General features: G+C 44.8%; 1 protein-coding gene across 4 annotated transcripts in view; it reads left to right on the plus strand.

Moving 5' to 3' along the window:
* The window catches only part of ccdc33 (coiled-coil domain containing 33), a 275,655-nt gene that overhangs the window by 210,697 nt on the left and 52,344 nt on the right, over positions 1-12,614 (plus strand). For all 4 annotated transcript variants that reach the window (XM_087981982.1, XM_043680294.2, XM_087981983.1 and 1 more), the window contains one exon: positions 10,644-10,822. In XM_087981982.1, coding sequence (XP_087838108.1) covers positions 10,644-10,822 — 179 coding nt within the window. The remainder of the gene's footprint in view (positions 1-10,643; positions 10,823-12,614) is intronic.

A 12,614-nucleotide genomic window follows, 5' to 3' on the forward strand; every position in this document is an offset into this window, starting at 1 on the left:
TTAGGGCCCTGGGTAGTGTAGTAGAACAGGGGGACCGAGGGATTCAGGTACATAATTCTTGGTAATTGTGTCACACATAGATAGGTTGGTCAAGAAGGAGTTTGGCATTCTTTCCTTCATTGCTCAGACCTTTGAGTACAGGGGTCGGGACGTCATGTTGAGGTTGTACAGGATATCGGTTAGGCCTCTTCTGGAATACTGTGTCCAGTTCTGGCCAGCCTGTTATAGGAAGGGTATTATTAAGTTGGAGAGGACCTAGAAGAGATTTACCAGGATGTTGCTGGGAATGGAAGGTTTGAGTTATAAGAAAGACTGGATAGGCTGGGACCTTTTTCACTGGAGTGTAGGAGGTTGAGAGATGACTTTATAGAAATTTATAAAATAATGAGGGGAATAGATAAGGTGCGTGGTAGTTGCCTTTTCCCTAGGGTGGGGGATTTCAAGACTAGGGGGCACATTTTTAAGAGGAGAGGAGAGATTTAAGAAAGACAAAGGAGGGAATTTTTTTACACACTGGGTGGTTCACCTGTGGAATGAACTTCCTGAGGAATTGGTGGATGTGGGTACAATTACAGGATTTAAAAGACATTTGGATAACTATATGAATAGGAATGGTTTGCGGAGATATGGGCCAGGAGCAGGCATGTGGGGCTAGTTTTGTTTGGGATTATGTTTGACATTGTTTCCATGCTGTACACCTCTATGATTCTATGACTGGTTGGACTGAAGGGTCTGTTTCTGTGCTGTAAAACTCTGACTATATAACAGCCAAAAACCTGCATTTTGCTCAGTTTGAGGAACGCACCATTCTCATGAAACGAGGTGATGTCTTTGTTCCCCTCCCCTGGAAACAGACAAGTTTGTTTCCATGGTAACTTTATTAATTACCCTCCATTCCCCCACATTCCCGTGTTCAGCCACGCGCAGCCAGTGTAATATCTGCTGGTTACTAAGGAAAGGTTGTGTTGTAGCAACCACGAGGGGTGACAAAGCATTTATTGTATGCCACAAGAATGGAGAGAGCAATTGTGAATGTGGCAGGCAGCCCAAGCCTTTAGATACTAACTGATTATTCACTGCAGTACGCCGGGAGAGAGACAGAGAGAGAGAAGGGGGAAGATTGCTGTTCTATCTGCAGACATTGAGGACTGTGTTCCAAAACTATTATTTGCCAGGAAGCAGATATTTGGAATGTTGCGTCAGTGCAATAAGCAGGTTAATGGTTTCTTTGCTTTATCTAAGTAGCTTCCCTGAGTTGAATCGCACCAGTGGTTGCTACCGTGAACACGAATCAATCTGTGATCTCAATGGTAACTAGGTAGAGGCTACTTAGCAACATGCTAAAGGGAGGCTGCGTAAGTGTCAAGGGCACATGAGCAAGTTGGCTGCTGGGTACTTTGCGAATTCTGCGCACAGGAAAGGGGAAGCGTAGGTTGCGGGTTTATGCTGGATTTCTTGAATTAGGAGAAGGCCGACTTATATTCAGAATGCGTCAAATGGCTGCATACTACAGGCCCCTTACAACAACCGTGAGTATTTGAAAGCACAAGCCAAGTTTGACTTATATACAGGACATCACTTTTAAGGAATTTGATTTATATCATCATATATTCTTTGAGTTTTGGTGACAATTGTTGCGTAACTTGTTGCGATAGCTTACAAAAGGGTTGTGTGTATGAGCACAGTAAATCCAGTTAAAATATGAGTGGGATGGTACATTTTGCTAAGGAGAATAAGAAGGTTGCATAGTCCTTGAAAGATAAAAGATATAAGAGGCAAAGGGGTCAATGCACATTTCTAGTCACTATATTGCAAGAAGGATATGGAGGCACTGGACACAGTGTTAGACAAATTGATATGGATGTTCCAGAACTGAACTTATAATTTTCAGGTAACATTTAACAGACTACAGGTCTTTATCTTGAGAAAAGATTACTTGATAGGTGCCTTTAAAATTATGAAAATGTTTGATGCGAGAGAGAGAGAGATGCAGAAAAAAAAATGGTCAGATGTATAAGATAATGACTATTTGATCCAGTAGAGAATTCAGGAGAAACTTCTTAACTCAGAGAAGGATTAGAATGTTGAACTCCCTGCTGCATAGATTAATTCTGGGACACACCATAGAAGCCTTTGGAGGAGATTAGGTGATGGAGAAAGAACACAGGGGCTGTGGTAAAGGGGTTTCATAGAAAATGGGAGTGGGAGTAGGCCATTCAGCCCTTCAAACCTGCTCCATCATTCTATACAATCATGACTGCTCATCTAGATCAGTCCCTAGTTCCTGCTTTCTCCCCATATCGTTTGATCCCTTTAGCCCGAAGATCTATATCTAACTCCTCCTTGAAAACATTCAATGTTTTGGCTTCAACCATTTTCTGTGACAGAGATTTCCATAGGATCCATACTCTCGAGGTGAGGAAAATTCTCTGTATCTCAGTCCCAAACAGTCTACCCTGTATCCTGATACTGAGGCCCCTGGTCCTGGGCTCCCTGAGCATTGGGAACATCCTTCCTGCATCTACCCTGTCTAGTTCTGTCAAACATTTATAGGTTTCTATCATGATTGGAACGAGGTTGAGTATGAGATCCCTGATTGGGGCTGTTAACCAGGACTAATCAGGGAGCCCTGGCTGACAGATATAAACAGGAGTCTCAGAGTGTCTCCTCACTCTAGGCACTGGCTCTGAGCTAACTGGTCAGAGTCCATGTCCTGTGCATGTGTAAATAAAGGGTAACTTAGTGACAGGACACTGGACTCTGCGCAGTTATTTCAGTTTCTATGAGATTGCCACCTCATTCTTCTAAGCTCCAATGAATATAGTCCTAACTGATCCAGTCTGTCTTCAGACGACATTCCAACCCTGGAATCCAGGATTAAATGAAGTCGGGAGAGACCGTGGCTCAAGTGGAGCTTTGACACCAGCTTAATGCAGTTGGTCAGGATGAAGGGCTACACAGATCCCCTCGAGGCAGCAATGTAGAGGGCAGCAGGAGGAGGGATCAATGTAGATATCATTGGCTGTCGAATGTCACAGATTCATTGTAGACGAGCTACAATGGACATGTGGAGATGATAAAAGACATTGGCGTGTGGCACCATGAGACCAGATCTCTGGGCAACAGCATACCACCTGGGCTGAATGACCAGCTTCTATGCTGTGAAATCCATTTTTTTTTCTCTTTGCGGTTACTGTAGCTGGTTAGCTCACTGGGCTGGTTTGTGATGCCAACAGCACATGTTCAATTTCCCACACTGGCTGAGGTTACTGTGAAGCTCCCTCCTTCTCAACCTCACTCCTCACCTCAGGCAAAACCACCACCAGTCGCCCGTCTCTCTCTCTCTCTCTCTCTCTCTCTCTCTCTCATGTGGGAATGGTTCCACAGGACGGTAACAACCTTACTGTGGCTAAAGTGCTTCATTAATCAATTCTCTTATGATTCTTCAGGCCATCATAGCACTTGCTCCAAATTTCTACAAGAGAATATTCTAGAACAGCCTCTAACCACACTGAATAGGAATCATCTTCTCAAACCTGAAGCTTTATAAAACTCTTAGCTGATACGTAATTTCCTAAAAATACGTATTTGTAAATAAAATAAATAATGACTGTAAGTGATTAAATGAACAATTATTAAAGCAATTTGACTTTACATCATGGCTTTCTGTTTGGAATCAGAAGACTTACTCCAGAATAAAAGGCAGCATGGTGGTTAGCACTGCTGCCTCACAGCACCAGGGGTTCGATTCCAGCCTTGGGTGACCAACTGTGTGGATCTTGCACAATATCCCCTTGTCGGCGTGGGTTTCCTCCCACAATTCAAAGATGTGCAGGTTAGGTGGATTAGCCATGGGAAATTGCCCATAGTGCCCAGGGATGTACAGGTTAGGTGGATTAGCCATGGGAAATTGCCCATAGTGCCCAGAGACGTACAGGTTAGGTGGATTAGCCATGGTAAATTGCCCATAGTGCCCAGGGATGTACAGGTTAGGTGGATTAGCCATGGGAAATTGCCCATTGTGCCCAGGGATGTACAGGTTAGGTGGATTAGCCATGGGAAATTGCCCATTGTGCCCAGGGATGTACAGGTTAGGTGGATTAGCCATGGGAAATTGCCCATTGTGCCCAGGGATGTACAGGTTAGGTGGATTAGCCATGGGAAATTGCCCATTGTGCCCAGGGATGTACAGGTTAGGTGGATTAGCCATGGTAAATTGCCCATAGTGCCCAGGGATGTACAGGTTAGGTGGATTAGCCATGGTAAATTGCCCATAGTGCCCAGGGATGTACAGGTTAGGTGGATTAGCCATGGTAAATTGCCCATAGTGCCCAGGGATGTACAGGTTAGGTGGAGTAGCCATGGTAAATTGCCCATAGTGCCCAGGGATGTACAGGTTAGGTGGATTAGCCATGGGAAATGCAGGGTTATGGGGGGGGGGGGGGAAGGTTTGGTTTGGGTGGGATGTTCTTCAGAGGGTCGGTGCAGATTCGCTGGGTCGAATGACCTCTTTCTGCACTGTCGAGATTCTATGATTCACGTCCAAATAGATCTATTGTCAGATGTGGAAAATAATTGAGTATGTTTATAGAACTGAGAGAAAATGAAAAGGCGGGTGGGAGATAGCAACAGGTACAACTGGAAGTTTGATCATGAAGGGGTAGATGGTGGGTATGAAAAGGATAGACAATGCATTTACAAAAAGATACATGCATAAACAAAATTTTTTAAGAGGTACTGGATGGTTGTTGGGCTTTTTCAGAGAGCAAGTGGCTTTCACCTATTATTTGGTGAAATCTTAATGGATTAATGCAAAGGCTTCACAAAGACAGATGTGGCAGGGTTGAGGGTTGGGCTATGGGCCCTAGGTTTGTCTCCCCCCACATTTGCCCTCACCCACAATCAGAGCACACAATGAGTGAACAAAAGACTGGCCAGGCTTTTGTGCCCCTTCGCACTTTGCTCACTGTGGGGTTGGCCAACATCAGGCTGTTCTTTCTGCTAAAGTCAAAGCAGGGGATCTCATCATCTCTGTGCCTATTGAATACCAGTAGGAAGAAAGAATCTTCTGGTTATTACATGCTGTGGAGTCCTTGAGTATGTTTTGTTTAATCTATTAACATTTTGTCACACATAATGACATTTCCCTCATTGCAAATTATGATATTCGGCTTTGGTAGTTCTCTGTTCTCTGTCTCTAACGAGTATCTGCCAAGCAATTTATTTAAGGAAAAACTGTGCATGACTCATTGGTAGGTGTTCACTCATATCTTTTAGGATTTCAGAAAATTCCAAAGTGCTTTGCTGCCTTAGGTGTTGCATTTTGGAAAGGCAAATGAGGGCAGGACTCATACACTTAACGGTAAATCCTGAGGAGTGTTGCCAAACAAAAAGAGACCTTAAGGTGCAGGTTAATTGTTCCAGGTAAACAGGGCATACATTTGTAGGTTTGGTACACTTGCCTTTGTTGGTCAGTGAGGACTGCAGATGCTTGGGAGTCAGTGTTGAAAAGTGTGGTGCTGGAAAAGCACAGCAGATCAGGCAACATCAGTGGAGCAGGAGAGTCGACATTTTAGGCATTAGCCCTTCGCTAGGAATCAGAAGATTCCTGACAGATATAAACAGGAGTCTCAGAGAGTCTCCTCACTCTGGGGACTGGCTGTGAGCTAACTGGTCAGAGTCCATGTCCCGTGCATGTGTAAATAAAGGGTAACTTAGTGACAGGACACTGGACTCTGTGCAGTTATTTCAGTTTCTATGAGATTGCCACCTCATTCTTCTAAGCTCCAATGAATATAGTCCTAACTGATCCAGTCTGTCTTCAGACGACATTCCAACCCTGGAATCCAGGATTAAATGAAGTCGGGAGAGACCGTGGCTCAAGTGGAGTTTTGACACCAGCTTAATGCAGTTAGACAATAGACAATAGACAATAGGTGCAGGAGTAGGCCATTCAGCCCTTCGAGCCTGCACCACCATTCAATATGATCATGGCTGATCATTCCTAATCAGTATCCTGTTCCTGCCTTATCTCCATAACCCTTGATTCCACTATCTTTGAGAGCTCTATCCAACTCTTTCTTAAATGAATCCAGAGAGTGGGCCTCCACTGCCCTCTGGGGCAGAGCATTCCACACAGCCACCACTCTCTGGGTGAAGAAGTTTCTCCTGAGCTCTGTCCTAAATGGTCTACCCCGTATTTTTAAGCTGTGTCCTCTGGTTCGGCACTCACCCATCAGTGGAAATATGTTTCCTACTGCCAGAGTGTCCAATCCTTTCATAATCTTATACGTCTCAATCAGATCCCCTCTCAATCTTCGAAACTCAAGGGTATACAAGCCCAGTCGCTTCAGTCTTTCAGTGTAAGGTAATCCTGCCATTCCAGGAATTGACCTCGTGAACCTACGCTGCACTCCCTCAATAGCCAGAATGTCTTTCCTCAAATTTGGAGACCAGAACTGCACACAGTACTCCAGGTGTGGTCTCACCAGGGCCCTGTACAGCTGCAGAAGCACCTCTTTGCTTCTATACTCAATTCCTCTTGTTATGAAGACCAGCATGCTATTAGCCTTCTTCACTACCTGCTGTACCTGCATGCTTGCCTTCATTGACTGGTGTACAAGAACACCCAGATCTCTCTGTACTGCCCCTTTACATAAATTGATTCCATTGAGGTAGTAGTCTGCCTTCCTGTTCTTGCTACCAAAGTGGATAACCATACATTTATCCACATTAAACTGCATCTGCCATGCATCTGCCCACTCACCTAACTTGTCCAGGTCACCCTGTAATCTCCTAATATCCTCATCAGTTGGTCAGAATGAAGGACTACACAGATCTCCTCTGGGCAGCAGGAAGAGGGATCGACATTAGTTTCCTGATTGAAGGGTTTATGCCTGAAATGTTGATTCTCCTGCTCCTTGGATGCTGCCTGACCTGCTGTGCTTTTCCAGCACCACATTTTTCGACTTTGTTGGTCGGTGTATTGAGTGGCAGGAGTTGGGAGGTCATTGGTGAGGCCACTTTTTAAATACTGTGTTTAACTCCGGTCTCCCTGCTATAGGAAAGATGGTGTTAAACTTGAAAGGGTTCAGAAAAGATTTACAAGGATGTTGCCAGGGTTTGAGGGTTTGAGTTATAGGGAGAGGCTCAATAGACTGGAGCGTTGGAGGTTGAGGGGTGACCTTATAGAGGATTATAAACTCATTGAGGGGCATGGATAGGGTGAATAGCCAAAGGTTTTTCCCAGGGTAGGGGAGTCCAAACCTAGAGGGCATAGGTTGAAGGTGGGAGAGGACCTTAGGGGCAACCTTTTCAGGCAGTGTGTGTGTATGGAATGAGCTGCCAAAGGAAGTACCAGAGGCTGGTACAATTACGACATTTAGAAGTCTTCTGGATGGGTATTTGAATAGGAAGTGTTCAGAGGGATATGGGCCAGGTGCTGGCAAATGGGTCTGGATTAATTTAATTTAATTAGGGCGGCACAGTGGCTCAGTGGTTAGCACTGCTGCCTCACAGCACCAGGGTCCCAGGTTCGACTCCAGCCTTGGGTGACTGTCTGTGTGGAGTTTGCACATTCTCCCTGTGTCTGCGTGGGTGCTCTGGTTTCCTCCCACAGTCCAAAGATGTGCAAGTCAGGTGAATTGGTCATGCTAAATTGCCCATAGCATTAGGTGCATTATTTTGAGGGAAATGGGTCTGGGTGGGTTACTCTTTGGAAGGTCAATGTGGACTAATTGGGCCGAAAGGCCTGTTTCCACACTGTAGGCAATCTAATCTAATCTAATTTAGGATAGCTGGTTTGAATTGACGAGTGGGACCGAAGGGTGTGTTTCTGTGCTGTCTGCCTCGATGACATTTAGTCAATGTTGTGATGCCTCCTGTCCATTTGTGCAAGTCCTGACCAACAGCACGGAGGGGCCAGCTGGATTATTGGTTTGAGTGGTGTTGATGGAGAGATGAAACATTAACATTTAATTGTGCACCATCTTCTCAAATTGGTTCGTATTCTGTGGAAGCCTGTTGAATAGTAACTTTCAAAAGGGACTTGGATAGGGACATAAGAAGAAAAGCATTGCTTGGTTGTGGGGAAAGAGCAGGGGAGTGGGGATCAAAGTGCCGGCAAGGACTCAATGGACCAAATGGCCTCTTTGGATGCTGCAAGATTTTGTGGTGTTAGAAGATAACTTGAACTCTTAAAAGGAAGTTGCAGATTAAATATAAAAGAAGAATTATTCAAAAAACACATAGGAGATTCTCTTCAATTCATTGTACAATGTCCTTCCCTTGACATTTGTCTTGTCACAGTTTCTTGTTACAAGATTAACATAATGTGACTTTGTTGTTTTACTGCATTGGAACTGTGCCTGGGTTGCAGCGTTATATTAGGTTCTTAGAGCTGCCTTTTATCCCTTGCTTGTTAACAGATTCACAAAGTGAAGGCTGTGCTGAGCAACGTCAGTCTCCAAAGTATTAGGAGTCTGGAAATTAGAGATTGTCAGCTTGAAAGAAAATGTCTCCTTTTCAAGTTCACACGAGATAGAACGAATTGGCTAAAGATCCAGAATATGATGAGGAGGAATTTCTTTACACAACAAATTGTATACATCGGGAACATACAGCTGGAAAATGTAAATGCAGATTCGTTGGGTGGAACCTGATGGCTCAGTGGTTAAATCTGCTGCCTCACAGCGCAGGGGACCTGGGTTTGATTCCATCCTTGGGTGACTCTGTGTGTGGTGCCCTTTGGAGGGTTGCTGCAGATTTGATGGGCTGAATGGCCTCTTCCTGCACTGTCTGGGTTGTATGATTTGGTGAGACCTCCCCACCAAGATGAGTTTAAAGATGGGGAGGGCATTGGGCTTGAGGATCCCAGATAGGGAACTTGACACAATTCTTGCCTCTGCCTGGAAGACATCCAGGCAGGAAGACTCAACCTTCTGACCTTGAAACCAATTGAAGCTCTTGAGTGGCCCCCTTCATTGTCTCCTCCCAGAATTCCTGACATTCAACCCGAGGTAGGCATGGCAACTGTCTGCTCCCAGTGTCCTTAATCCTACGGAAAACCCACTGCTGATCAGCAAAGTATTTAACTGACAAAGATGAGGTATATTTAACCGATACTATTTTAACTAACACTCCCCTGAAGGTTCTCCATAATATCGTTGCTGATATTTTAACTCACACTCACCCCATTGCCTTGGCTCATTGGTACACATTAGCTCCCACGCGAGCTTGATTTTAAAGCTCTCATCTTTGTTCTCAAATCCCTCTCTCACCCCTACCTCAGCAATCTGTTTCAATCCCACAATCTTCCAAGATATTTGTGCTCCTATTATTTTGGTCTCTTGAGTACTGCTTTAATCACTTCACCACTGGGGAATGTGCCTTCAGTTGCTTGGACCGTAAACTCTGGAACATTCTCCCTACAGCTGTCTGTCTCTCTCTACCTCATTTACACCTTTAATGACACTCCTTAATGCCTACCGCTTTGGTCACTTGACCTTTTATCTCTTTGTGAAAAAACTCCAATCATCCTTTATTTACATATGCATAGTCTTTGGTCAAAGCACTGAGTCGGGCACTGGGATGTCAATATCCCTGAAATTCACTCTTTTATGTCAGCCAGGGCTCCCTGATTAGCCCAGATTCGCAATTCCAATCAGGGAACTCATATTCTATGAGGTGCAGCTAGCTGACCTCATTAAAACCCTTACAGTTATTATATATTGTGTTATAACTCTCCAGGGATGTTAAAGGTATCATGTAAGTAAGATCACAGTGGCAGCACAGTGGCTCAGTGGATGGCACTGTTCCCTCACAGCACCAGGGTCCCTAGTTCGATTCCAGCCTCAGATGACTTTCTGTGTGGAGTTTGCACATTCTCCCCGTGTCTGCGTGGGTTTCCTCCGGGTGCTCCGGTTTCCTCCCACAGTCCAAAGATGTGCAGGTTAGGTTGAATTGGCCAGGCTAAATTGCTCTCAATGTTAGGTGCATTAGTCAGAGGGAAATGGGTCTGGGTGGGTTACTCTTTGGAGGGTCGGTGCGGACTGGTTGGGCCTGTTTTCACAGTGTAGGGAATCTAATCATACAATTTAGGAGCAGAAATAGGGCATTTAATCCTTTAAATCTTCTCTGCCATCCAATCTGATCATTCTCAACTGCATTTTCCTGCTTTTTCCCCATAACCCTCGATTCTCTCACTGATTCAGAACCTTTTCATCTCAGCCTTGAAAATACTTAACAACACAACCTCCACTCTGCAGTAAAAAACTTCCACAGGTTCACAATGCCCTGACCGAAGAAATTCCTCCCCATCTCTGCCCTCGTCTCTGAGATTATTCTTCCTGGTGTTAGATTCTCCCTCAAGGGAATCCGCCTTTCTGCACCTGCCCTGGCAAATTCCCTAAGAACCTCATATGTTTCTCTGAGGTTGTCCAAATTCCAATGAGTTCAGGTCCAACCGACTCAACGTCATCTCATAAGACAACGCTGCAAACCCAGGAATAACCGAGTGAACCCTTTCTGGATTGCCTCTCATGCCAATATGTCTTCCTTAGGTAAGGGGCCCAACACTGCTTACAGTATTCTGGGTTTTTGTTGTGAAGTTTCCTTGCCTCACTGTCTCCAATGTTCTTTCCCAGCTTCAGCAGGACAGAGTTAGCCTGCCATCCTACGATGCACTGGCTCAGATTCTTCCCGAGTACAACTACCTATTCCGCAGTCCTCGCCCGATGGAGAAGCGGGAGAAGGAACAGCAGCAGTTAGTCCGACACCCCAATCCTCTCCAGACTCACCACAGTGCTATGTCCTCGAAGAAAAGGTGAGGCTTCTCGAAAGCAGCTTTCTGGCCTGTGTAGGTCCCATCATCTGGCTGACCATTAACATGCGCGCTGAGGTGCTTACAGGAGAGATAATCTGCAGGTTACACAATCCATCCTGGTGCAGGAAAGCAAGACAGTGTTGGGGTTTATATCGCTGTATATTGCAAAGGACTTTACAAACATTCTCGGAATATTTGTGAAGTGCAGTGCCTGTTGTAATGAAGAAAATACAGCAGCCAACTTACACATAGTAAGCTGGCTCAAGTAATATTATAATAGCAGATAAACGGATATTTGAGTGATGGGTTTGAGGGAATATTGAAGCAGAATTACACTGTTTCTCTTCAAAAGATCAAAAGGATCCTCATTTATATCCAGCCACTGGAATTTGGATTCAATGAAAATCTGAAATTAAGAGTCTAATGATAACCATAAAGCCATCGTCAATTGTTGGAAAAAAACCCATCTGGTTCACTAATGTTCTTTAGAGAAGGAAACTGCCCTCCTTACCTGGTCTGGCCTACATGTGACATCAAACTACAGTAATGCAGTTGACTCTTAACTGCCCTCTTGGTAACTGGGGATGTGCAGTGAATGCTGGCCTAGCCAGCAATGTCCCATGAACAGCTTAGAAAAAATACCTCAAAGACCAGAGAGAATCAGGGTTTAACTCAACAAGCTGACATCACCAGTGATGGAAATCTGGCTGGCCTTGGTTGAGTGTCAGTCTTGATGATGTTCTGATCCTTGGAGTGAGACCTTCTGACGCTGAGACACAATTCTACCCCGGAGCCCAGAGTTGGCAGCTGTGTCTAACCTATGGGCCTAGGCTACTTGTTCATTGTTACTCGTAACTTGAGTAAGAGAGCGTAGTGCTGGGAAAGCATATCAGGTCAGGTAGTATCTGAGGTGCAGGAGAATCGATGTTTCGGGCATAAACCCTTCATCAGGAAGTTTCGGGCTTATGCCCGAAACGTTGACTCTCCTGCTCCTTGGATGATGCCTGACCTGCTGTGCTTTTCCAGCACTATACTCTCGACTCTGAGCTCCAGCATCTGCATAGCATGAGTAACTCAGATAGATTTACTGTTCTTTGTTTTTGAGTTGGATTGACCCTCCACCGTAACCTCAAGACCTTTTCCCCAGGGTAAGGGAGTCTAAAACTAGAGGGCATAGATTTAAGGTGAGAGGGGAGAGATACAAAAGGGTCCAGAGGGGCAATTTTTTCACACAGAGGGTGGTGAGTGTCTGGAATGGGCTGCTAGAGGTAGAAGTGACTACAATTTTGTCATTTAAGTGACATTTGGATAGGTATGTGAATGGGATAGGTATGAAAGGATAGGGACCAAACACAAGCAAATGAGACTCGATTAATTGTGAAAACTGAACAGAATGGACAAGTTGGGCTGAAGGGTCTGTTCCCATGCTGTAAACCTCAATGACTCTGTGACGTGTTGGCAAGATGTACAAGTTCTAAAGAAGAATCATATTGGATTTGAAATATTAACTCTGTTTCTCTCTCCACAGATGGTACCAGACCTACTCAGCTTCTCTGCCAATTTCTATATTATTCTAATATTGGAAAGGTTGCTTTACGGTTTGCCTCTGTTCACTTTTTCCTCACACCCTCCCAAGGGTCTACAACTCTCATGTCTATGGAGCACAGATATGGGAGGCATGTATCCCTGCACCAATGGAGCTTTGTCTTTGTTAATAACCCTTCGACAGAGCCTTTTATAATTGGACTGCCATCATTTGCTGGCCAGATTTTCACACACATGACCAAACGTG

Source organism: Chiloscyllium plagiosum, unplaced genomic scaffold (genome assembly GCF_037043375.1).
Source record: "Chiloscyllium plagiosum isolate Xiang-an unplaced genomic scaffold, Cpla_swu_hap1 HiC_scaffold_42, whole genome shotgun sequence".
NCBI lineage: Eukaryota > Metazoa > Chordata > Chondrichthyes > Orectolobiformes > Hemiscylliidae > Chiloscyllium > Chiloscyllium plagiosum.